The 27682-nt window shown below is 41.4% G+C and overlaps 2 protein-coding genes across 5 annotated transcripts in view; both read right to left on the bottom strand.

Moving 5' to 3' along the window:
- The window catches only part of LOC129845749 (zinc finger protein ZFP2-like), a 77438-nt gene that overhangs the window by 12172 nt on the left and 37584 nt on the right, over positions 1–27682 (bottom strand). Inside the window, exons 1-2 of one of the 4 annotated variants that reach the window (XR_008758100.1) lie at positions 12684–12768; positions 24–194 (exon numbers count right to left, since the gene is read on the bottom strand). Coding sequence is in view for 2 of the 4 variants with exons in the window: in XM_055913647.1 (XP_055769622.1) it covers positions 3232–4109; positions 12684–13011 (1206 nt within the window). In the remaining 2 variants the exon portion in view is untranslated. Of the gene's footprint in view, positions 1–23; positions 384–1942; positions 4110–12683; positions 13252–27682 lie in introns of those variants that run through there. The other 3 variants (XR_008758098.1, XM_055913647.1, XM_055913648.1) reach the window with 3 other exon arrangements.
- On the bottom strand, positions 17651–27663 carry LOC129845750 (zinc finger protein 501-like). The gene is made up of 2 exons (XM_055913650.1): positions 26980–27663; positions 17651–20921 (listed from the first exon to the last, which is right to left on the bottom strand). Exons 1-2 carry the CDS (start codon positions 27401–27403, stop codon positions 19870–19872), a joined length of 1476 nt encoding a protein of 491 aa, XP_055769625.1. The 5' UTR covers positions 27404–27663; the 3' UTR covers positions 17651–19869.

Raw genomic sequence — 27682 nt, 5'->3', positions numbered from 1 at the left:
ATCACAAATGAATACATAAATACCACTTGAAGCTTGATAATGAGTTGATCATTTGAATCAGCTGTGCAGTGCTGAGGCAAAAACAACAATGTGCCCCTCTTTGAGTCCCCAGGACTGAGAACCACTGCTCTTCATTGGGACCTCTTCATATGTAGACTGGCTTTCATAGCGCTCTTTATCTGAGGACAGAAAACCTCACAAGAAACACACTTCATTATAGTCAAATTACACCACACTGAATATTATGTTACTATTATCTCCGTCCTCACTTCTAGGGACAGGAACTACACAAAAGTACCTTCCCTATCCAGAATAGCCTCCTCTCTCACTGACAGTTGGGGCTGCTATCCTTTCACCCTCCTCCATGGCTGTTAGCTAGCTACCTACAAATGCATTTGGAGTTTGTTTTTTACAGTGATAAATAGATAGCTAGCTAATATGAAGTTAAGTAGCTGGTGATTGTTTTATTCACTTAGCTATCTATCTATAAAGTATTTGAAGTTGGTTAGATAGCTAGCTAGCCAACTAGCTAGCTCATTTAGCAGCTCATTTGAGTTAGCCTGCACTGTAGCTAGTTAGCTAATAATACATCGTTGTTTCTTTACATTTCCAAAATCTATTTACTTACTTGAATAGGTTCTCCCAGCCATGTGGACAACTGGAAACAGGGCAGCAAAGTTTGTCACCAGAGCGTTTTAGAGGATATTACTATTGAACTATGTACCCATTTAATAACCAGACCTTCATACAAACTTGCTCTGCTGAATTCTTGACGGAGTCACAACGGCCGGCCTAAGCGGCATCTGCTGACTGGACGCAGGTGAGGAAAATGTACATTTTATTTTCAGACAACAAGTTAACTCTTGGGTATTCTCTAGGGATTCTTGAGACATCCCTACCCTAAACCCTAACCTTAACCCCTAACTTAACCATTTTAAAAGTCAACTTCAACGGGCTACGGACGTCCCAAAGATGTATCGCTACTTGAAAATACATGATCTAAGTGATTGATAGTTAGTATTCATCAGTCATAAAGCCTTATTTACTTTAATAAACTACTAAAATAGTGATTTTGTCAGACAGCAGCTCGACACTTTATTGACTGACTGATCCATTCATCCTTCCATCCCTCCTCAGCCTTCCTCTCCTCTGAAGACCCAGTGAGGGTAGAGCTCAGTCAGAGAGCTGTTGAGGGACTGGTTAGGAAGAACACTTCTACAGCCAGAGAGGTGAGAGGTCACACATGGTTTAGATGGTAAATATTTTTGTCCCCTTAGTGGTTCATCACGTAAGCAAAAGGGAATATGTTCCATCATCTATGTTTATTTACGTTAGTGCAAATTGTATTGGTGTAATTTCTCACCCCTTTTGGCTGTATGAAAGTTTATTTCCCCTCAGGCACACACATTTGTTCTTTGATATTATGAAGGTAATTTGTGTAAAATGTACTTTTCCCCACTCATTCACCCCATCTCTTTACATTGCTTATTTATATTCAGTGGCCTGACTGCATCCAGACTATGTCAAAGGCCCATCCCGGTAGATCTGAACCGAATGCAGCTTGGAGTGATCAAATGAAGAAGTCACATTTAGGTGCCAGGTGTAACTGAGGCCATAGATGCTCCACATCCATTACTTTGAATGTTTTATATAATATGACTAAATGTGTTTCTTTCTGTGTTGCAGGGGCAGTCAAGAAATGGAACGGCAAGGCCACAGAACATGACATAAGCAGAGCTGTGGGAGACCACCTCAAGCCCTTGGTAGAGCCGGGGGTGGTGTTTACCACTCCACCAGCAGAGCTGTGAGAGACCACCTCAAGCCCCCGGCCGGGGGTGGTGTTTAACACTCCACCACGCCTTCAGCAGGCTGCAAAAGTGGGATTGATACTGTTTTTCATACTAAGATGGACCAAGAGTCTGTTGATAGGTCAGTCATTGGGTTCATTTGTTGAAATCAAATCAAGTTTTATTTATACAGTACATTTCAGACATGGATGCAACATAATGGCTTCACAGGAGAAAACAATGAAAATAAACAAAAATATTTGGTACACAACAAACAGAAGATTAACAACTGAAAGACCAATGAGCATTCTAAGGAAATGCCATTGATTAAAACACTAATTGGATGCAATATCCAACCCAAAATATAAGCTTGTTTTTTAGGAGGGGTTCTCAAAGACACTATGGGGGTGTCACTGAAAGTTGACTAGTAACAACAACTGGGACATAAAAGACACCACCCATGAGTCCCACTAAATCTGCCCAAGAAGAGGGAAACAAAGGAAAAACCCACACCAAACTTAAAGACAGGAAGACCCAGTCCCCAATTCTCTAGTACATTTGGGTTGGCACATCTGAACATGAACCCTGATATTCTAAAAGAAGGGCAACAGCGTCAATATAATTATACCCGAAAATTGTCAGTTGATTGCATAAATAATTATGATTACTAAATGTTACATGAATTGGAAATATGAAATATCAAAACCAAATGTTTGTTCATATGTATTGTATGTATAATATATAACATAAAGTAATATGTATAAATCACTGATATCGATTAGGGGGGAAATCAGGATGTACGTGATGTTGAAACGAACAACTAAAAAAACAAATGGAAATGGGAGATATATTTTAACTCACTGGTTAGAGGACAACCTGCAGAAGACAGTCAGCTACATTTGGGAGTGATGCATTTACATTTAGGGGTCTCTAAACAAAGGAACGCAACACTTATTTGTCATCACTCATCGATATCACGTTGAAATCAATTGTGCGAGAGGGAGATGAGGTTGCACGTCCTGTTAAAACTAACAGCTCAATAACCACACGGAATCTAGGAATAATGTGTACATCCCTGGTTAGAGGACAATTTGTAGAAAACAGTTGGCTACATTTAGAAGTGTTGCATTTTGATTCAAGTGGGTCAACAACATGGTGTAACACAGCTCTTTTTGTGTCAGTACTGTTTATGTGATTTAACAAAAAGTGACTCTTTCAATTCAGAGCCTGGATTTTTCCCAAGGCTAATATCATATCATAAAATATCGCTGAAATCAATTGAATTCGGGTTCTACATTGTGAAACTCCTTAAAATACTCATACTACAATGTTAAAACATTCTACATTGTGACATCAAAATACTCATACTACAATGTTAAAACATTCTACATTTGACATCATTAAAATTAATTCATTAATTCATTGATATCACAAAATAACTCATTCATGTATGTATTTTCTGATGTTTGATCAGAGATCTTTTATCAGAGTATCTCTTGTCACACTGATCATAGCTATAAGATTTCTCTCCTGTGTGTGTTCTCTGGTGTAGAGTCAGATTGCCAGATGTAGTAAAACTCTTCCCACATTGATCACAGCTGTAAGGTTTCTCTCCTGTGTGTGTTCTCTGGTGTGATGTCAGCTGGTCAGATCGACCAAAACTCTTCCCACATTGACCACAGCTATAAGGTTTCTCTCCTGTGTGTATTCTCTGGTGTAGAGTCAGAGAGCCAGATGTAGTAAAACTCTTCCCACATTGACCACAGCTATAAGAATTCTCTCCTGTGTGAGTTCTCTGGTGCACTGTCAGATTGCTAGATTGACCAAAACTCTTCCCACATTGATCACAGCTATAAGGTTTCTCTCCTGTGTGTGTTCTCTGGTGTCGAATCAGATGATTTGATGCAGTAAAACTCATTCCACATTGACCACAGCTATAAGGTTTTTCTCCTGTGTGTATTCTCTGGTGTACTGTCAGATGGCTTGATGTAGTAAAACTCTTCCCACATTGATCACAGCTATAAGGTTTCTCTCCTGTGTGTGTTCTCTGGTGTACTGTCAGATGGCTTGATGTAGTAAAACTCTTCCCACATTGATCACAGCTATAAGGTATCTCTCCTGTGTGTACTCGCTGGTGTATTTTAAGTTCTGATGAAGATTTGCAACCTTTCCCACAGTCAGAGCAGCAATGAGATTTCTTCCCTGTGGGTCTCTGCTGGTGTTTCTGGAGGAGTTCTGATGTGGAGAGATTCTTCTCTGCCTCGTCAGCATCATGAGGTTGTTGAGGCTCCCCAGAGGACCCACGATAGTCCCGTCTCTCTCCTGTGTGAACAACAAAATCAGACAGATGATTAAAGGCCCACAACAGCGGTAATCCAATTTGTAAGTCGCTCTGGATAAGAGCGTCTGCTAAATGACTTAAATGTAAATGTAAATGTAAAAGGTGACGCCAACAGCATAGCCATGATGTTGTACAACAATTGATGTCTGTAATGAATGTTAAAATTATTTGACAATTGTCTTAAAAGGAGCAAGAATAGTCATATTTGGTCTTGTTTTCACATTAGTAGTAACATCTAAGATTGTAGAATATAAATAAGTTATTCATGTTGTTGAAACTCTAAGCAGTGTGACAGATGACTTTTGGTCTCCAATACATGCCCCTTTCTGTGTTTAATAAAATTGCGGCACGAAGGAGATGCAAATGCAATTTGGTTGTAGAAACTCCTCCCAGCTTATGAGGAAACCGATAGTTATGGATGTAGTATATCTGCTAATGAGGAAACCACTAGTTATGGCTGTAGTATATCTGGTAATGAGGAAACCACTAGTTATGGATGCAGTATATCTGGTAATGAGGAAACCACTAGTTATGGATGTAGTATATCTGGTAATGAGGAAACCACTAGTTATGGATGTAGTATATCTGGTAATGAGGAAACCACTAGTTATGGATGTAGTATATCTGCTAATGAGGAAACCACTAGTTATGGCTATAGTATATCTGGTAATGAGGAAACCACTAGTTATGGATGCAGTATATCTGGTAATGAGGAAACCACTAGTTATGGATGTAGTATATCTGGTAATGAGGAAACCACTAGTTATGGATGTAGTATATCTGCTAATGAGGAAACCACTAGTTATGGCTGTAGTATATCTGGTAATGAGGAAACCACTAGTTATGGATGCAGTATATCTGGTAATGAGGAAACCACTAGTTATGGATGTAGTATATCTGGTAATGAGGAAACCACTAGTTATGGATGTAGTATATCTGGTAATGAGGAAACCACTAGTTATGGATGTAGTATATCTGCTAATGAGGAAACCACTAGTTATGGCTGTAGTATATCTGGTAATGAGGAAACCACTAGTTATGGATGCAGTATATCTGGTAATGAGGAAACCACTAGTTATGGATGTAGTATATCTGGTAATGAGGAAACCACTAGTTATGGATGTAGTATATCTGGTAATGAGGAAACCACTAGTTATGGATGTAGTATATCTGGTAATGAGGAAACCACTAGTTATGGATGTAGTGTATCTGGTAATGAGGAAACCACTAGTTATGGATGTAGTATATCTGGTAATGAGGAAACCACTAGTTATGGATGTAGTATATTTGCCAGGAGCAAAAATGTCGAGCAAAGATTTTAGTTTTTCACAATGTATTCTAAATGTGAAAGGGGGAAAACTCAGGGGAGTAACCTCCATTTCCAGGTTGCTTATGAGTACATTTCACACTACTTTGGATTATAATTGTAAGGCTCGTTTGAATGTCCTGCTTAATATAATGTTTGTGTCATCATCGCAAATCAACCGCTTTCTATTTAAAAAACACTTCAACCAGTAAAATGCTCTTTGTCTTTTCCATCAACCTGACAATGAGGGTTTGTACACTGTTTGCCAAATTGGCCCATAACTTCACCTAACAACAAATATACCTGTAATGAACGAAGAAGTAGACCTACTGTAGGACCCATAACATTACCTAACAATAACATAGACCTACTGTAGGACCCATAACAATAACAGACCTACTGTAGGACCCATAACTTCACCTAACATAGACCTACTCTAGGACCCATAACATCACCAAACAACAAATAAAGGAAAATAGCTCTGTGTGTTGTACAATAGCCTATCCATCAAGGAACAGTTCTCTACACATTATGAGCAAAGTATCTCTGTGTGCAAACAGACTAACGAGACTCTACAGTAAATCAAGCAAACAATAACATTATAAACAATTTGTTAGGGATGTTGGATCCAACGTGGAGCACGGCATAACTGTCTTTACCAGAGTAATGAATGAAGAAGCACTTTGGTTGTTGTTGCATGTCGTGATGTTTGTCATTTGACTGTCATTCAGAAAATGATTTCCTAGATCAGCTGATGATAGTTGAACATGTGACTAACTAAACAGCTACACTATTAAGATTTATGTGTAATTATTGAAGAATCACATTAATGACAGTATCCATTTAGGTGTTGTCAATAAAGTTAAGATTATTTATTTTATTTTTTTCTTATTTCACCTTTATTTAACCAGGTAGGCCAGTTGAGAACAAGTTCTCATTTACAACTGCGACTTGGCCAAGATAAAGCAAAGCAGTGGGACAAAAACAACACAGATTTACACGTGGGATAAACAAACGTACAGTCAATAACACAATAGAAAAATCTATATACAGTGTGTGCAAATGGAGTTAGGAGGTAAGGCAATAAATAGGCCATAGTAGCAAAGTAACTACAATTTAGCAAATTAACACTGGAGTGATAGATGTGCAGATGATGTGCAAGTAGAAATACTGGTGTGCAAAAGAGCAAAAAAGTAAATAAAAACATGGGGATGAGGTAGGCAGTTGGATGGGCTATTTACAGATGGGCTGTGTACAGCTGCAGCGATCGGTAAGCTGCTCAGATAGCTGATGCTTAAAGTTCGTGAGGGAGATATAAGTCTCCAACTTCAGCGATTTTTGCAATTCGTTCCAGTCATTGGCAGCAGAGAACTGGAAGGAAAGGTGGCCAAAGGAGGTGTTGCTATGCTGATCAGCGAGCTGAGATAATGGGGGACTTTACCTAGCAAAGACTTATAGATGACCTGGAGCCAGTGGGTTTGGCAATGAATATGTAGCGAGGGATAGCTGACAAGAGCATACAGTTCACAGTGGTGGGTGGTATATGGGGCATTGGTGACAAAACGGATGGCACTGTGAAGGACTGCATCCAGTTTGCTGAGTAGAGCGTTGGAGGCTATTTTGTAAATGACATCGCCGAAGTCAAGGATCGGTAGGATAGTCCGTTTTACGAGGGTAGGTTTGGCAGCGTGAGTGAAGGAGGCTTTGTTTGCGAAATAGGAAGCCGGTTCTAGATTTAATTTTGGATTGGAGAAGCTAAATATTAGTCTGGAAGGAGAGATTATAGTTGTCCACATATTCTAAGTCAGAACCGTCCAGAGTAGTGATGCTAGTCGGGCTGGTGTGGGCAGCGATCGGTTGTTGATTGATCGGTTGTTCTTACCGGCTGTTGAGTCGAACGCCTTGGCCAGGTCGATGAAGACGGCTGCACAGTACTGTCTTGTATCGATGGTGGATATGATATCGTTTAGTACCTTGAGCGTGGCTGATGTGACCAGCTCGGAAACCGGGATAGTCAGAACATCAACATGTGAGCGCCTGGGGACACACAGGGCCTGGGGTAACCTCTACATCACCCGAGGAACAGAGGAGTAGGATGATGGTACGGCTAAAGGCTATCAGAACTGGTCGTCTAGTGCGTTGTGAACAGAGAATAAAGGGAGCAGATTTCTGGGCGTGGTAGGATAGATTCAAGACATAATGTACAGACAGGGGTATGGTAGGGTGTGAGAACAGTGGAGGTAAACCTAGGCATTGAGTGATGATAAGAGAGGTTGCATCTCTGGAGGCACCAGTTATGATAGGTGAGATCACCGCATGTGTGGGAGGTGGGACAAAAGAGTTCTCTGAGGCATGACTCGGGGCTCCACAGTAAAATAAAACAATGATAACTAACCTAAACAACAGTATTCAAGGCATAGTTACATTAGAGAGAGACATAAAATGAGACATAAAGCAATCACAGGTGTTGATTGTGAGAGCTAGCTAAGACAACAACGGGTAAGACAACAGTTAATCAGCTAAGACAACAGCAACAGGTAAAATGGCGATGAATGGGCAGAGAGGGTCAGTTAACTACACACAGGGCCGAGTTCGAGGTTGGGGCTGACAGAAACAAAATAAACAAAATGGAGACCCGTGATTAATGAACAGTCCAGCAGGCATCAGCTATGTAGCCAAGTGATTATAGGGTCCAGTGAACAGCAATATATGAACCAGGGAAGCCGTTAGGTAGTCATTACTACGCTAGCCGGGAGATGCGCCTGGCTCGAGGCTAACTGGTGCTAGCTTCCGGACAAGGGCGTTAGCCACTGTAGCCAATCCGGTGCAAAGGTCCAGAACTTACGGCAGGAATCTGGTGATGTAGTGGCTTCTAGTCGTCTTAGTGAAGAGTCTGGGAGGCATCAGCTGTGTAGCCGAGTGATCATAGGGTCCACTGAGAAGGCCGGGAGATGGGCCTGGCTCAAGGCTAGCTTCGGGGCTGGGCCACTCGGTGGCAGCTAGCTAGCTGCGATTATCCGGTGTAATGGTCCAGAGCATACGGCAGGAATACGGTGATGTAGTGGAGAAAAACAGTCCGATATGCTCAGGGTTGATATCGCGCTGTGTAGACTGGCAGGTATTATCCAGGCTAAAAGCGGCTGGTGTCTGAGTTAAAAAGGTAAAGGCTGCTAGCAGTGGCTAACAATGACTAAATATCTAGTAGCTAATTAGCTGGTTAGCTACTGATGGAGGTTCTAGCTATAAGGTCTAAAAAAAAATAGCAGATTCGTATCATAATGGGTGAGGCGGGTTGCCGGAAGGTATGTTTAATTTAAAAAAGATTTAAATATATTGCAATATATACAAAAAAAGCAAAAAAAACAAACCATTTACAACAAACACGTCTTAATGCTACGCCATCTTGGATTACAAGATGACTCTGTTAAAAACCATTGGATTTAGCAAACTCTGAAATGATTTAGTATTTCTGTGCCCATGAAAACTGTTTTCCCAGCATAACATAAGGAGCCACTAAATTATATATAGTTCGAGTGCATTTCAGAATACAAAAAAACTGTCCGACAGCAAGATCCCTTATTTAAGTTGAAGTTCATCATATGACAAGCGTAACGCTATGACTATAACTACTGTTCCCTGAAGGAGGGAAACTAGGTACAACATACTATTAAATCCACATGTTATGACTATAACTACTGTTCCCTGAAGGAGGGAAACTAGGTACAACATACTATTAAATCCACATGTTATGACTATAACTACTGTTCCCTGAAGGAGGGAAACTAGGTACAACATACTATTAAATCCACATGTTATGACTATAACTACTGTTCCCTGAAGGAGGGAAACTAGGTACAACATACTATTAAATCCACATGTTATGACTATAACTACTGTTCCCTGAAGGAGGGAAACTAGGTACAACATACTATGGAGAAATAGATTCATTCCCCATGCAGACCCAAACGGATACTAAATGAAACGACCCCTGGCAGATCACCCAGACCTGACCCCGCAAGATGCGTCAGTTTTGTCAATTTATCCATTGTCTTTTGTTTGAAACACTCCTGTCAGCATTGAGTAAGGACGCACACCTGATTACACATATAGAAGTAGGACTAGTCAACCTGGACTGAGCACAAATGTAGGCCTATAAAATGTGCCTATTTGGGGATGTCTGATAGTATTTCAGATTGTCTTAACGCACCACCACTAATGAGTTGTGGAGCTTCTCAACAAAAAAATTATTCAGCTTCTCCAACTAATTTTTTCTTCACCTCAAACAGCAGGTAAAGAAAGTCTTATTAGAATCCATTACGAATGACAATAGTTGCTCAAAGTATTTGTAAATTATTTCCAGCTCTCGCCCTTTCGATAACCACTCAGCATTAAAGGGAAAAATATAATACTCTGATCCAGTGGAAATGTTATAAAATACCTGATTACTTCTTATCCTTTGCACAAATAGACGACAGCTGTGTCTGTCCAGAACTCACTGGTGCAGGAAACTGAGGGCCCAGAATATTTTATACAATGTTGCAAGTTTTGGAGGACCCAGTTGATAGTTGATAGAATGTTTCAAGTTCGTTGTTGACAGGCCATGTGCAGGCAATGTGATTTATAGGATATTTATTTTTAAATCAGGATATTTTCTACTTGCAGGCTGCAAATGTTTTTGTTTGTTGGTTTCATGTAGGCTATTTTTACATAGTTGGCAATGGCAATAAAAGTTACTTTTAGATTTGTATAATTTTCATTTAGATAGAATGTAGATTAATCACAGATAATGATGTTGAGATAAAGACTATTATAATTATTATTACTATTATAAATTAAATGAAACTGTTCCAGTAAAATGTGAATATGAAAATCCTAACTGGCACCAGATTAGTAGAAATGGTCAGAGAAATTGGCAAGAAATGGAAAAAGTTGCTGACTGCAGGTGTAGTCTATTACCAGAAACCATAGGAGCATAACGACTGCAGGTGTAGTCTATTACCAGAAACTATAGGAGCATAACGACTGCAGGTGTAGCCTATTACCAGAAACTATAGGAGCATAACGACTGCTGGTGTGGTCTATTACCAGAAACTATAGGAGCATAATAACTGCTGGTGTAGCCTATTACCAGAAACTATAGGAGCATAACGACTGCTGGTGTAGCCTATTACCAGAAACTATAGGAGCATAACGACTGCTGGTGTAGCCTATTACCAGAAACTATAGGAGCAGAACGACTGCTGGTGTAATCTATTACCAGAAACTATAGGAGCATAACGACTGCAGGTGTAGCCTATTACCAGAAACTATAGGAGCATAACGACTGCTGGTGTAGCCTATTACCAGAAACTATAGGAGCATAACGACTGCTGGTATAGCCCATTACCAGAAACTATAGGAGCATAACGACTGCTAGTGTAATCTATTACCAGAAACTAAAGGAGCATAACGACTGCTGGTGTAGCCTATTACCAGAAACTATAGGAGCATAACGACTGCTGGTGTAGCCTATTACCAGAAACTATAGGAGCATAACGACTGCTGGTGTAGCCTATTACCAGAAACTATAGGAGCATAACGACTGCTGGTGTAGCCTATTACCAGAAACTATAGGAGCATAACGACTGCAGGTGTAGCCTATTACCAGAAACTATAGGAGCATAACATCAGAATTTACGAAGGCCAGCAGCAGCGGGAGGAGTAGGCTAAAGAAGAAGTTTTTCTGATGGTTAGGCTATCTTGTTTCAGAGGGGTGTCATCAATAGCCCAGAATGACAACAGATAATAAACAGAAATAACTTATTTACATAAGTATTCAGACCCTTTGCTATGAGACTCGAAATTGCTTTCAGGTGCATCTTGTTTCCATTAATCATCCTTGAGATGTATCTACAACTTGTTCAGAGTCCACCTGTGGTAAATTCAATTGATTGGATATGATTTGGAAAGACACACACCTGTCTATATAAGGTCCCACAGTTGACAGTGCATGTCAGAGAAAAAAACAAGCAATGAGGTCGAAGGAATTGTCCGTAGAGCTCCAAGACAGGATTATGTCGAGGCACAGATCTGGGGAAGGGTACCAAAACAATTCTGCAGCATTGAAGGTCCCCAAGAACACAGTTCTCCATCATTTTAAAATGTAATACTCTTCCTAGTCACCTGGCCAAACCGGGCGATTGGGGGAGAAGGGCCTTGGTCAGGGAGGTGACCAAAAACCTGATGGTCACTCTGACAGCGCTCCAGAGTTCCTCTGTGGAGATGGGAGAACTTTTCAGAAGGACAACCATCTCTGCAGCACTCCAACAATCAGGCCTTTATGGTAGAGTGGCCAGACGGAAGCCACTCCTCAGTAAAAAACACATGACAGCCTGCTTGGAGTTTGACAGAAACTATAGGAGCATAACGTCAGAATTCACAAAGGCCAGCAGCAGCGGGAGGAGGAAGAGTTTTTTTCTGATGGTTAGGCTATCTTGATCTCTGGCTCCCGAGTCATTTGTGTGTCTTAATTATTTAATCAAACAGCGTGCTTAAAGCATCAGACCAGTTCAGTACATATAGTTGATTTAATTAAAACACATGGGGTGTGTCTATATATGGAAAAATACACATAACATTTCTACCAATTGGTTGGTAGAAAGAAAAGACTCTTGGTTGACCCAAGATTGTTTTTAGTTGGGGCCCTAGTGCATTCATTAAGTTCAGGCCGCTTCCCTTTTTACACATTTTGTTACGTTACTTATTATAAATTAGATTTTTTTTAAAGAATTAAATGAAAATGTTAAAATGTTTTAGAAATGCTTGAGACTCAAATAAATCGATTAATCATGGTTTCCGGATATACAGAGTTTGTTTACATTTAATTATAAACATTGGAGTAAAAAAAGCTCATAGTTTGGGTTCTGATGGGGTACAACAGTTGAACTAAGCTCATGAGGCATTTATAAGTGAATTCTTCAAGAAACAATGGGTACATATCATTAATGTATAAGTCCCAAAATGGATGTAACAACTACTGATTGCCCCTTTAAGACTACATATTGGGCTAATCTAATAGGAGATATTGAGGACTACAGTATTTCAGGCATTGTCATTGGATGCATTTGATGAATTGTTAACGTTTTGTTGATGGTCCACTCTTGATGTTCTACACGTTACAGTGTAGCTTCAGCCATTTCTACAGAACAACATTAAAGTGTAGAACCCCTTTACTGCATATTGGTTCAACGACTGCAGAGACGGTACTTACTGGTGTTAAACAGATCTCCAACCTCGTCTTCTTCCTCCAATGTGACAGTAATCTCCCCCTCCTCCTCTTTCACACCAAAAACTGCGTCCTCCTCTTTCACATCCTTCTCCTCTTCTTTTACTGTAACATCCTCCTCCTCTTTCACTCTGAACGCGTCTTCTTCTTCTTTCATCGTAACGTCTTTCTCTTCTTCCTTCACGGTAACATCCTCACCATCTACTTGATTTTGTATTGCAACATATTTCTCTTCCTCTTTAACGAGAACTTCTTTCTCCGTCCAGCAGACCTCCTCATCTTTATCAGGAGGAGAGTAACTTAGTGAACTCATGGTCGGAAATGTTAGCTAGCTAGCATTAGCGACTAGCCTAGTTCAAAGCTAACTTAGCAAACAAGCTAGCTGACAAATAACGTAAATATATAATTAAATGGGCCAACAAGTACATAAGACAGAAGTGTGTTTAATACACAGCGACTAATATACACCAAAACAGTGTAAAGCGGGTGAATGTTGTAGCTATGTTTGCTCGAAAGCTACCGAGGTGTCTGACTAGCTGTTGTTGTTGAAGAAGCGTCCCGTCCACTAGATTATACGTCACACTGGCAGCATCGCCTGAACCTGAAAGACGCACATCGCCATCTGCTGACTGGAGTGGGAAACGCAGTTGAGGAACCAAAAGTTTATTTTTCATTTATTTCATAAAAGTTTAATATTATATTAAGTCGTTCAAAGAGAAGCATGTGTTGATTGATTCGTGTTTAATGAGTGAGAGTTTAAAACAAACGTTACACCCACTACATATTTGCATTGAACTATACTTCTGACATGGATCATTTTGACCCCAGAGGCATATCTTTGATCATAGCCAAAATGTGGTTTATTCAATTCTTCCATTTTTTAATGACTTTGTCAGTCAACTTGTTCTTAATGAATCTAAATCATGGTTTAGTGTTTCTGTATCAATATGGACTTCTAACAAATTCAAATCCTTTGGAGTCATTTTGACCCCTGCCAAAAGCTCTTTGGGTAAATAGGACATTTATTGAAAATCAATATCGAATCACATTTTATTGGTCACATACACGTGTTTAGCAGATGTTATTGGGGGTGTAGTGAAATGCTTGTGGTTCTAGCTCCGACAGTGCAGTAATATCTAACAATTTCACAACCCAATACACACAAATCTAAGTATTTGAATCTAGGTTTCTCTGTAGACATGATCCATCCCGCCAGAGGGTGGAGGGGCACCTGTATCAGTGGTTTTGACCAGATAGACACCTGCAGACACACAGTATAGTGCCTCCCATCTACTCTCCTAAGATTGGACTTTTCTATACCACGTATCACGTGACTGTGTACAAAACTGCCAATGGTAGAAAACTCTGCCAGCTGTATACAGTGCATTCGTTAAGTATTCAGAAAACTCTGCCAGTGGTAGAAAACTCTGCCAGAGGTAGAAAACTCTGCCAGAGATAGAAAACTCTGCCAGCGGTAGAAAACTCTGCCAGCGGTAGAAAACTCTGCCAGAGGTAGAAAACTCTGCCAGAGATAGAAAACTCTGCCAGTGGTAGAAAACTCTGCCAGAGGTAGAAAACTCTGCCAGAGATAGAAAACTCTGCCAGTGGTAGAAAACTCTGCCAGTGGTAGAAAACTCTGCCAGAGGTAGAAAACTCTGCCAGAGATAGAAAACTCTGCCAGTGGTAGAAAACTCTGCCAGTGGTAGAAAACTCTGCCAGAGGTAGAAAACTCTGCCAGAGATAGAAAACTCTGCCAGTGGTAGAAAACTCTGCCAGCGGTAGAAAACTCTGCCAGCGGTAGAAAACTCTGCCAGCGGTAGAAAACTCTGCCAGAGGTAGAAAACTCTGCCAGTGGTAGAAAACTCTGCCAGAGGTAGAAAACTCTGCCAGTGGTAGAAAACTCTGCCAGTGGTAGAAAACTCTGCCAGCGGTAGAAAACTCTGCCAGCGGTAGAAAACTCTGCCAGAGATAGAAAACTCTGCCAGCGGTAGAAAACTCTGCCAGTGGTAGAAAACTCTGCCAGAGGTAGAAAACTCTGCACTCTGCCAGAGGTAGAAAACTCTGCCAGTGGTAGAAAACTCTGCCAGAGGTAGAAAACTCTGCCAGAGGTAGAAAACTCTGCCAGCGGTAGAAAACTCTGCCAGCGGTAGAAAACTCTGCCAGCGGTAGAAAACTCTGCCAGCGGTAGAAAACTCTGCCAGCGGTAGAAAACTCTGCCAGTGGTAGAAAACTCTGCCAGTGGTAGAAAACTCTGCACTCTGCCAGAGGTAGAAAACTCTGCCAGTGGTAGAAAACTCTGCACTCTGCCAGAGGTAGAAAACTCTGCCAGTGGTAGAAAACTCTGCCAGCGGTAGAAAACTCTGCCAGAGGTAGAAAACTCTGCCAGAGGTAGAAAACTCTGCCAGAGGTAGAAAACTCTGCCAGCGGTAGAAAACTCTGCCAGAGGTAGAAAACTCTGCCAGAGGTAGAAAACTCCGCCAGTGGTAGAAAACTCTCCCAGAGGTAGAAAACTCTGCCAGTGGTAGAAAACTCTGCCAGAGGTAGAAAACTCCGCCAGTGGTATACAGTGCATTCGTTAAGTATTCAGACCCCTTCACTTTTTCCACATTTAGTTACTTTACAGCCTTATTCTAAAATTGAATATTTTTCCCCTCATCAATCTACACACAATACCCCATAATGACATCACAATACCACATAATGACAAACCAAAAACAGGTTTGTAAACATTTTTGCAAATGAATTTACTTAAGTATTCAGACCCTTTGCTATGAGACTCGAAATGGAGCTCAGATGCATCCTGATTCCATTGATCACCCTTGAGATGTTTCTCCAGCGTGAATGAAGTCCACTTGTTGTAAATTCAATTGATTAGACATGATTTGGAGAGGCACACACCTGTCTATATAAAGTCCCACAGTTTACAGTGCATGTGTCGTGGTAATTTCCTGTATTACTCAATGAAGAGAGAGAGAGCCAACCACACACAAGTCAGAGTTAAATTATATATTCCATCTTTATTATATATACAAGCTTCACCAAAGCCCTTTTTTGACTCTCAGATCAATTCAGTGTCTATAAATGAATTCTCTGAGAGTGCTTACAAAACAATTCTTAGTTTCATTTATAGCCAAGATACACCCCTCTCAACTTACAAAGAATCCTTTACCCGAAAGAGGAGTATCCTATCGCTAGACAGCATCAGCTATAAATCATCGTTCAGTTTGATCTCCCAAGACAAGGTTTAAATCTCATGCTTGATACTTCACTGTCTACCAAAACATCACCTCATCCAATGGCATATATCAATTGTCATTTCTAGATACTCCCAAACCTGGACAAACTCAAAATCAGACAGTGAGCCTCTTAGGTCAAATACTAGGTCAAGATAAGGGCAACCTCAGAGGGGAAATACAATGGTTCCAAACACTGCCAAACTCCTTCTCCCTATGAGAAAAGTAGGGAGTGACTGGCGTACAGACATTGTATGAGATAACTAACTGGTTCCCCAATTAATAACTCCATCCCGTCACAAGGTTTAGGAATAGTTACAGACACGTTCCCATAAGAAAACAACGTTCCCATCAGAAAACAACTGTCCTCCTCCCCTTCTGATATTCTACTTAGCACCACATGGTTTAACAGATACATTGACTTATGAAGACAAGCCTGACCTCTCCCCTCTCTGGCCCCAAGTTACTAATCCCCAGCTCAGAAGATTCTAATGACAAGTATCTCACAAGCATATGATGAAAATAACATCTTATCTATCTATGTTACCTAGCTAAATCTGATTCTGCCACGACACACGTCAGAGCAAAAACCAAGCCATGAGGTCAAAGGAATTGTCCGTAGAGCTCTGAGACAAGAATGTGTTGAGGCACAGATCTGGAGAAAAGGTACCAAAAAATGTATGCAGCATTGAAGGTCCCCAAGAACACAGTGTCCGCCCTCATTCTTAAATGGAATAAGTTAGGAACCACCATTACTCTTCCTAGAGCTGGCCGCCCGGCCAAACGGAGAAATCGGGGGAGAAGGGCCTTGGTCAAGGAGGTGACCAAAAACTCGATGGTCACTCTGACAGAGCTCCAGAGTTCCTCTGTGGAGATGGGAGAACCTTCCAGAAGGACAATCATCTCTGCAGCACTCCAACAAATCAGGCCTTTATGGTAGAGACCAGACGGAAGCTACTCCTCAGTAAAAGGCACATGACAGCCCGCTTGGAGTTTGCCAAAAGGCACCTAAAGGACTCTAACCATGAGAGACAAGATTCTCTGGTCTGATTAAACCAACTCTTTGGCCTGAATGTCATGTGTCATGTCTGGAGAAAATCGGTACCATCCCGGTGAAGCGGTGGTCATGGCAACATCATGCTGTGGAGATGTTTTTCAGCAGCAGTGCAAATTGTCCGCTGGTTTTGGTGTAATTTCTCACCCATTTTGTCAGTAGGAAAGTTAATTTCCCCTCAGGCACACACATTAGTTGATTGGTATTATGAAGGTCATTTGTATAGAATGTACTTTTCCCCACTCATTCACCCCATCTCTTTACATTGCTTATTTATATGTGGTGACCTGACTGCATCCAGACTGTCAAAGGCCCATCCTGGTAGATCTGAACCTAATTCAGCTTGGAGTGATCAGATAACAGAAGTCACATTTAGGTGCCAGGTGTAACTGAGTCCATAGATGCTCCATATCCATTACTTTGAGTGTTTTATATAATATGACTAAATATGTTTCTTTCTGTGTTGCATGGGCAGTCAAGAAATGGAACGACAAGGCCACAGTTCGAACGTGACATAAGCAGAGCTGTGGGAGACCACCTCAAGCCCCTGGTAGAGCCGCGGGCGGTGTTTACCACTCCACCACGCCTTCAGCAGGCTGGAACAATGGGATTGCTACTGTTTTTCATACTAAGATGGAGGGTGTGTTGATTGATCAGTCATTGGGTTCATTTGTTGAAATCAAATCAAGCTTTATTTATACAGCACATTTCAGACATGGATGCAACACAATGGCTTCACAGGAGAAAACAATGAAAACAACCAGAAATATTTAGTACACAAAAATAACAGGATAAAAAAACAGAAGATTAACAACTGAAAGACTAATGAGCATTCTAAGGAAATGCCATTGATTAAAACACTAATTGGATGAAATATCCAACCTAAAATATAAGCTTGTTTTTTAGGAGGGGTTCTCAAAGACATTATGGGGGTGTCCACTGAACGTTGACTAGTAACAACAACTGGGACCTAAAAGACACCCACCATGAGACCCACTAAATCTGCCCAAGAAGAGGCAAACAAAAGAAAAACCCACACCAAACTTAAAGACAGGAAGCAAACCAAAAAGGTGGAGCAACTAAAGGTGTTGACTCTCCACATCTATCAAGACAACTGGATCACTGGGCCAGACACTCTTAAATAGAACCTGGACCAGCTCAGGTGAAATACCTTCCCACTACCGAGATGGACAAGCCAGCACAGGTGTAACACATACTGACTAACGAGGTGACACCAATCAGTGCGTCCTACGTGCTGACGAGCTATACGTGCTGAAGACCAACCTCAAAACATAAATGGAAAAACCAAAGACTAACTAACACCTTAAGAGTTTGCTCACCAACAACAGAAAACAACTTCCATTTCAAAATATAATCAACTACAATGCTTCACCGTCACCAATATAAACATGGTGTCTGTCTACTGGCAAACAACAATTAAAAACAAGATTTATTTTTTATTATTCCCACAAAGATTTTTCTTTCTATAGCTTCTAGAACTCTTGTCTTCCTAAAACTCACTCACTTCTAGAACTCTCGTCTTCCTAAAACTCACTAGCTTCGAGAACTCTCGTCCCCTTGGAACGAGCCCAAACAAAACTCATCTCCAATACGGAAAAAGGTGCAGTAAAAATAAACTGTGATCCATGGCAATGCACTGGCTAAATGTAAAACACAAAACATTTTGCCTGCCCCCCTTGAGACAATCAGCAACCAGGTTGTTCTCACCACGGACATGTCTAATTTCAAAAGGAAACTCCTGCAATATCCCTAGTAACTTTACACCTCACTGCAGAGCTTCTCTCAGTTTTCAGGGTTCACTAGATAGGCATGTTGTTGGATCGGGGCCCAGTCCCCAATGTCATGCTCTAGTACATTTGGGTTGGTACATGAGAGAATTAACCCTGATATTCTAAAAACAGGGCAGCAATGTCAATATAATTGTACCCAAAAGTTGTCAGTTGGTTGCATGAATAAATATCATATAATTACTAAATGTTACATGAAATGTAAATATGAAATATTTGACTGCATAGTCGGCTTTTCAATTACATTTTGCTAAGTGGGATAGCCCAATGTCAAAACACAATTAGAAAGTATCCAAATCAATAACCAATATGCAGAAACAGTTTGGGATAAATTGAAAACCTAACATGTGGTATATACACAAACATCTGCCACGATAATTGTATTTTTTAAAACAAGCTCCTTATAAACTGCACAAGCACCAAAAACGCTGTTGTTTTGACAAATAGCAATAAATCACTGATATCGATTAAGGGGGAAATTAGGTTGGTCGTGCTGTTGAAACTAACACAACTAAAAAACATGGAAATGGGAGATATCTTTTAGCTCACTGGTTAGAGGACAACCTGCAGAAGACAGTCAGCTACATTCTATCATCACTCAACGATATCATGTTAAAATCAATTGTGCCAAGAAGAGGGAGATGAGGTTGCACGTCCTGTTAAAACTAACAGCTCAAAAATCACACAGAATCTGGGAGTAATGTGTACATCCCTGGTTAGAGAACAACTTGTAGAAAACAGCTAGCTACATTTTGAAGTGTTGCATTTTGATTCAAGTGGGTCACCAACATGGTAAGTGTAACACAGCTCTTTTTGTGTTAGTCCCTTTTTGTTAAATCACATAAATACTACTCTTCCAATTCAGAGCCTGGATTTTCCCCCTGAGGCTAATATCCATATCATGTTGAAATCAATAGAACAGGGGACAAACATTTAGGGTTCTACATTGAGACATTAAAATACTCCTACTACAATGTTTAAACATTCTACATTGTGACATCATTAAAATACTCCTACTAAAATGTTAAAAGAGAACATTGAGAGAACATCTACATTGTGACATTAATTCATTGATATCATGAAACAACTCCATGTATTTTCTGATGTTTGATCAGATATCTTTTATCAGTGTATCTCTTCCCACATTGATCACAGCTATGAGGTTTCTCTCCCGTGTGTATTCTCTGGTGTACAGTCAGATGGCCAGATTGAATAAAACTCTTCCCACATTGACCACAGGTATAAGTTCTCTCTCCTGTGTGTGTTCTCTGGTGTCGAGTCAGATGGTTAGATGTAGAAAAACACTTCCCACATTGATCACAGCTGTAAGGTTTCTCTCCTGTGTGTGTTCTCTGGTGTACAGTCAGATAGCCAGATTGAATAAAACTCTTCCCACATTGATCACAGCTACATGGTTTCTCTCCTGTGTGGGTTCTCTGGTGTTGAGTCAGATGGTTAGATGTAGTAAAACACTTCCCACATTGACCACAGCTATAAGGTTTCTCTCCTGTGTGTGTTCTCTGGTGTAGAGTCAAAGAGCCAGATGTAGTAAAACTCTTCCCACATTGACCACAGCTATAAGATTTCTCTCCTGTGTGTATTCTCTGGTGTAGAGTCAAAGAGCCAGATGTAGTAAAACTCTTCCCACATTGAACACAGCTATAAGATTTCTCTCCTGTGTGTGTTCTCTGGTGCACTGTCAGATCTCCAGATCGACTAAAACTCTTCCCACATTGATCACAGCTATAAGGTTTCTCTCCTGTGTGTATTCTCAGATGTTGAGTCAAATGGCAAGATTGCCTAAAACTCTTCCCGCATTGACCACAACTATAAGGTTTCTCTCCTGTGTGTATTCTCTGGTGCACTGTCAGATCTCCAGATTGACTAAAACTCTTCCCACATTGACCACAACTATAAACCTTCTCTCCTGTGTGTGTTCTCTGATGAATTTTAATGCCTGATGAGGTGAATCTCTTCCCACAGTCAGAGCAGCAGTGAGTTCTCTTCCCTGTGGATCTCTGCAGGTGTTTATTGAGGAGTTCTGATCTGGAGAGACTCTTCTCTGCCTTTTTAGCATCATGAGGTTGTTGAGGCTCCCCAGAGGATCCAGGACAGTCACGCCTCTCTCCTGTGTGAATGACAAAGTCATACAGATGGTTAAAGGCCCACAACAGCATAAATCCACTGTAAAAGGTGATGCCAACAGCGTAGCCATGATGTTGTACAACAATTGACGTCTGTAATGAATGTAATGATTTGACATTTGTCTTAAAAGGAGCAAGAATAGTCATATATTGTCTGGTTTTCACATTAGTAGTAACATCTAAGATTGTAGACTAGAAATAAGTTATTCAAGTTGTTGAAACTCTAAGCAGTGTGCCAGATGACTTTTGGTCTCCAATATAGGCCCCTTTCCGTGTTGCTAAAATTGCGGCACGAGGGCGATGCAAATGCAATTTGATTGTAGAAACTCCTCCCTACTAATGAGGAAACCACTAGTTATGGATGTAGTATATCTGGTAATGAGGAAACCGATAGTAATGGATGTAGTATATCTGCCTGGAGCAAAAATGGTGAGCAAAGATTTTAGTTTTTCACAATGTATTCTCAATGTGAATGGGGGAAAACTCAGGGGAGTAACCTCCATTTCCAGGTTGATTATGAGTACATTTCACACTACTTTGGATTATAATTGTAAGGCTCGTTTGAATGTCCTGCTTAATATTAATACTCTTTCTTACAAGATGGCATCTCATATGTATATACTATATTCTATCCTATTCTACTGTATCTTAGTCTATGTATTACTCATCTCATATGTATATACTATATTCTATCCTATTCTACTGTATCTTAGTCAATGTCAAAAAAAATTCTTCCCAAGATGGCATAGCAGTTCAGAAGTCATTTTGTCCTAGTATTGTCGTGTCCTGTATATATATATATATATATATATATATATTTACACCTTTCTTCGCATATCTTTTATATATTTTATTACAACTCAACTACAAAAAGCTTTCCTGCAACCCGCCTCACCAATTACACAAAAAAAAGTATTATTTACCTCAAATCTGAAAATCCACAATAGAAGCTAGCCAGAAGCTAACCAGAAGCTAGCCAGAAACTAGCCAGAAGCTAACCAGAAACTAGCCAGAAGCTAACCTGAAGCTACCCAGAAGTTAGCCGGTTTACTGTCTAACGTTAGTATTTCAGCTACCAACGTTTTGTGGTCATCGGCTATTCCTTTAGCTCGATAATCTATCGGCACTTTTGTACAACGCGACTCAGACCAGAACATACCGGACCGATTTTCTCAATATCCCCGGATTTCAACCGCAAGCTCTGGACATTTACACCTTGATTTCGCAGCTAGCTAGCTGCAAACCCTGTGACTATTGGCTTACGTCGATCCCGGAGCAAACTTAAATTATTCCGGAGCTAGCCAGCTGAAGAGTTCCATCAGCCATTCCCGGGCTACAATCACCTATCCGGACCCCTTTTTTTTTACTACAAATGCGGAGCCCCACCAGGCCTTCACGACTGACTACTGACGTTATCTGCCCGAGGGAGTTATCCAACTGGCACCTCCATCGCAACGTTACCTGAACGCTCATCTGGGTCCCGCTAATTGTTAGCTGTCTTATCGGCTGCTATCTGAATAAGTATATCGGACAATTTTTCTTGGGTGACTATATCTATTTTGCCAATCGGATTGATCCCCTCTACCACACGGAACCCCACTAATCTACCGACGGAAACGCACGAGGTGACTAAAAATAGACCTCCATCCTATGCTATCTTGCTACCGATAGCCAGCTACCCGGCCAGCTGTCTGGATCGCCGTGACCCCAACCAACCTCTACTCACTGGACCCTTATGATCACTCGATTAAGCATGCCTCTCCTTAATGTAAATATGCCTTGTCCATTGCTGTTCTGGTTAGTGTTTATTGGCTTATTTCACTGTAGAGCCTCTAGCCCTGCTCACTATACCATATCCAACCTTTCAGTTCCACCACCCACATATGCGATGACATCACCTGGTTTCAATGATGTTTCTAGAGACAATATCTCTCTCATCATCACTCAATACCTAGGTTTACCTCCACTGTATTCACATCCTACCATACCTTTGTCTGTACATTATTCCTTGAAGCTATTTTATCGCCCCCAGAAACTTCCTTTTACTCTCTGTTCTAGACGACCAATTCTCATAGCTTTTAACCGTACCCTTATCCTACTCCTCCTCTGTTCCTCTGGTGATGTAGAGGTGAACCCAGGCCCTGCAGTACCTAGCTCCACTCCTATTCCCCAGGCGCTCTCTTTTGATGACTTCTGTAACCGTAATAGCCTTGGTTTCATGCATGTTAACATTAGAAGCCTCCTCCCTAAGTTTGTTTTGTTCACTGCTTTAGCACACTCTGCCAACCCGGATGTTTTAGCCGTGTCTGAATCCTGGCTTAGGAAGACCACCAAAAATTCAGACATTTTCATCCCTAACTACAAGATTTTCAGACAAGATAGAACGGCCAAAGGGGGCGGTGTTGCAATCTACTGCAAAGATTGCCTGCAGAGTTCTGTTTTACTATCCAGGTCTGTTCCCAAACAATTTGAACTTCTACTTTTAAAAATCCACCTCTCTAAAAACAAGTCTCTCACCGTTGCCGCCTGCTATAGACCACCCTCTGCCCCCAGCTGTGCTCTGGACACCATATGTGAACTGTATGCCCCCCATCTATCTTCAGAGCTCGTGCTGCTAGGCGACCTAAATTGGAACATGCTTAACACCCCAGCCATCCTACAATCTAAGCTTGATGCCCTCAATCTCACACAAATTATCAATGAACCTACCAGGTACCACCCCAATTCCGTAAACACGGGTACCCTCATAGATATCATCCTAACCAACTTGCCCTCTAAATACACCTCTGCTGTTTTCAACCAAGATCTCAGCGATCACTGCCTCATTGCCTGCATCCGTAATGGGGCAGCGGTCAAACGACCTCCACTCATCACTGTCAAACGCTCCCTGAAACACTTCAGCGAGCAGGCCTTTCTAATCGACCTGGCCGAGGTATCCTGGAAGGATATTGACCTCATCCCATCAGTAGAGGATGCCTGGTCATTCTTTAAAAAGCCAAGAAAAGCCAAGGCTAGCTTTTTCAAGCAGAAATTTGCTTCCTGCAACACAAACTCAAAAAAGTTCTGGGACACTGTAAAGTCCATGGAGAATAAGAACAAGCTCTTCAACCGATCGTTGCCTGCACCTGCCCGCCTGTCCAACATCACTACTCTGGGCGGCTCTGACTTAGAATATGTGGACAACTACAAATACCTGTTATAGACTGTTATAGACCACCCTCAGCTCCCAGCTGTGCCCTGGACACCATATGTGAATTGATTGCCCCCCCCCCCCCCCCCATCTATCAGAACTGGTCGTCTAGTACGTTGGGAACAGAATAAAAAGGATTTCTAGGCGTGGTAGGATAGATTCAAGGCATAATGTACAGACAGGGGTATGGTAGGGTGTGAGAACAGTGGAGGTAAACCTAGGCATTGAGTGACGATAAGAGAGGTTGCATCTCTGGAGGCACTAGTTATGCTAGGTGAGGTCACCGCATGTGTGGGAGGTGGGACAAAAGAGTTCTCTGAGGCATGTTGAGTGGGACTAGAACATGAAAACGGTTTTCCCAGCGTAACATAAGGAGCCACTAAATGATAAGTGGGTGGAGTGCATTTCAGAATACAAAAAAATTGTCCGACAGCAATATCCCGTATTTAAGTTGAAGTTCATCATATGACAAGCGTAACGTTATGACTATAACTACTGTTCCCTGAAGGAGGGAAATTAGGTACAACATACGATCAAATCCACGCCTTGCTGGAAGCCCCACCACCCACAGGTGATGAGAGGCTTGGATTTATTCTGCTCTTTAATACCGTACTTCACCGACACAGGAAAGGGCGGGGACAAACAGGTGTTGTACCTCATTTCCCTCCTTCAGGGAAGTGCAATTATAATCAAAATTACACTTCCTTTCAGTCACTCAACTTCGGTACAACATACTATGGGGAAATACAATCATTCCCCATGCCGACCCAAACGGATACTAAATGAAACAGCCCCCTGCAGACCACCCAGACTTGACCCTACAAGATGCGTCAGTTTTGTCAATTTATTAATTGTCTTTTGTTTGAAATAGTCTATCTATCTGTAGACTATTAGTCTACTACTGAAAACTTAAGTAGCAGAACGGCAGAATTTACGAAGTCCAGCAGCGGAGGGGCGGCTCCCTCTGGTCGGGTTATAGTGACGACCGGCTCCCTCTGGTCGGGTTATGTTGACGAGCGGCTCCCTCCGGTCAGGTTATGTTGACGACCGGCTCCCTCCGGTCGGGTGGTGTTGACGAGCGGCTCCCTCTGGTCGGGTGGTGTTGACGACCGGCTCCCTCTGGTCGGGTTATGTTGACGACCGGCTCCCTCTGGTCGGGTTATGTTGACGACCGGCTCCCTCTGGTCGGGTTGTGTTGACGAGCGGCTCCCTCTGGTCAGGTTATGTTGACGACCGGCTCCCTCTGGTCAGGTTATGTTGACGAGCGGCTCCCTCTGGTCAGGTTATGTTGACGAGCGGCTCCCTCTGGTAGGGTTATGTTGACGAGCGGCTCCCTCTGGTCAGGTTATGTTGACGACCGGCTCCCTCTAGTTATGACTCCGAGTCATTTGTGTGTCTTAATTATTTAATCAAACAGCGTGCTTAAAGCATCAGACAAGTTCAGTACATATAGATTTTATAAAAACACATGGGGCGATTGGTAGAAAGAACAGATGACTCTTAGTTGACCAAGATGTATTTTAGTTGGGGACAGCACTAGAACATGATTTTGGGGCTCCCGAGTGGCGCAGCGGACACTGCATCTCAGTGCTTGAGGCGCCACTACAGACACCCTGGATCAAATCCAGGCTGTATTACAACCGGCCGTGATTGGGAGTCCCATAGGGCGGCGCACAATTGGCCCAGCACCGTCCAGTGTAGGCAGTCATTGTAAATAAGAATTTGTTCTTAACTGACTTGCCTAGTTAAATAAAGGTTACATTTAAATAAATAAGTAAATAGTGTTTCATGACAAACCGTTTTTTACAAATCTGTCAAGGCACCAACTTTGAGAAGGGTTTAAAACAAAGGTTTCAAACCAATTCATGAATGCAATTGCATCTAGGTATGTCTTGCCATTAATGTAAAGGCATGAAAAAAAATTGGCTGAATATTATACAATGACTTATCAACAGCTCTAATAATTAGCCTCCACAGGAAATCTACACTGGCAATTCTAGAATATACGATATAGCCTAGAAACCTGGTTAAACTATCACTATGACATCATGGATGAATTCTAGAATATAATTTATAGCCTAGAAACCTGGTTAAACTATCAATATGACATCATGGATGAATTCTAGAATATACTATATATCCTAGATACCTGGTTAAACTATCATTATGACATCATGGATGGCCAGTCCTTGTATTCATAGTGTAGTGAATTCAGGGGGAAGCCCTGAGCTGAACTCAAACCTGGGTCTAGTGACCGTCAAGCCAACACCTTATAACTGTTACGCCAAGATGTCTGAACTTCTTGACGAGATCGCTAGGTGTTGGGTTACGGTTGCTACAATAGCTTTCTCAATGAATTTGAGAGTGGTTACATTTCTCCAGCCTCCATCCCTCAGCTGTTTACCAAACCAAGTCTCTTGGCAGCCATTTTGTTGCTGTTTAAATACTAGGTTGTCCCTTTAAAAAAGCCACACATCAATCAACCAATCTGAAGTTGAAACAATAACAAAGCAGTCATTCCACCACTGTTTTGGTAATAAGATGATGATGGGCCTGGAGACATTTAACTACTCTCAAATTCATAGACAGACCTATGGATGCAAGGACTGACCATCCATGATATCAACATTATAGTTTTAACAATGTTGAGGCTGTTGATTTACATTGTTTCTAAACATTGGAGTAAAAAAAGCTTATTTTGGGTTCTGATGGGGTACAACAGTTGAACTAAGCTCATGAGGCATGTGTTATATTCTCCAAGAATCAATGGCTATTACAGATTTCCCTTTTAACACCAAACATCAGTTAAACAACTGCAGAGTTTGTACCTCTGTTTTTAAGACAGTACTTACCAGTGGTAATCACGGCCCGGTTTCTCAAAACCATCTTATGGCTAAGTTCATCTTTAGAACCACTGGATGCCTTAAATTGCGTTTGGGAAATCGGGCCCAGATATCCAGTTTCTTCCTCCTCTTCTTCCGATGAGACCGTAAACTCCCCATCCTCCGCTTTCACTTCAAAAACTGAATCCTCCTCATCTTTTACTGTAACACCCTCCTCCTCTTTCACTCTGAACGCCTCTTCTTTCACTGTAACGTCTTCCTCTTCTTTCACCGAAACGTCTTTATCTTCTTCTTTCAGGGTAACAACCTCACCCTCTACTTGTTTTTGTATTGTAACATCCTTCTCTTCCTCCTCCTCTTTGATGAGAGCTTCTTTCTCCGTCCAACAGACCGTCTCTTCTTCAGCAGGAAGAGAGTAATTTAGTGAACTCATGGTCGGAGATGTTAGCTAGCTAGGCTAATGCTAACTTAACCAGCCCGCTAGCAAAATAATAACAACACCGTAAATATGAAATTAAATAGGATAACTAACTAACTAGACGACAGACAAGGGTTTAAAATACAGTGGCTAATATACACTAAAGCGTCTAAAGAGCTTTATGGGTTCGGCTATTTTGGCTAGCAAGCTACCGAGGTAGCGGACTAACAGTTGCTGCTGCTGAAAGAAACGTTCCGTCCACTAGATTATACGTCACACTAACAGCATTGCGTT

Source organism: Salvelinus fontinalis, unplaced genomic scaffold (genome assembly GCF_029448725.1).
Source record: "Salvelinus fontinalis isolate EN_2023a unplaced genomic scaffold, ASM2944872v1 scaffold_0359, whole genome shotgun sequence".
Taxonomy (NCBI): domain Eukaryota; kingdom Metazoa; phylum Chordata; class Actinopteri; order Salmoniformes; family Salmonidae; genus Salvelinus; species Salvelinus fontinalis.
Note: the sequence above shows the minus strand (reverse complement) of the source record. Positions and strands in the feature narration are given on the sequence as shown.

Coding starts and splice junctions, on each gene's coding strand:
- LOC129845750 (XM_055913650.1), bottom strand. CDS start 27,403: ATGAGTTCACTAAATTACTCTCTTCCTGCTGAAGAAGAGACGGTCTGT. Junction 20,922..26,979: donor CCGGGCCGTGATTACCACTG/GTAAGTACTGTC, acceptor TCATTCACACAG/GAGAGAGGCGTGACTGTCCT.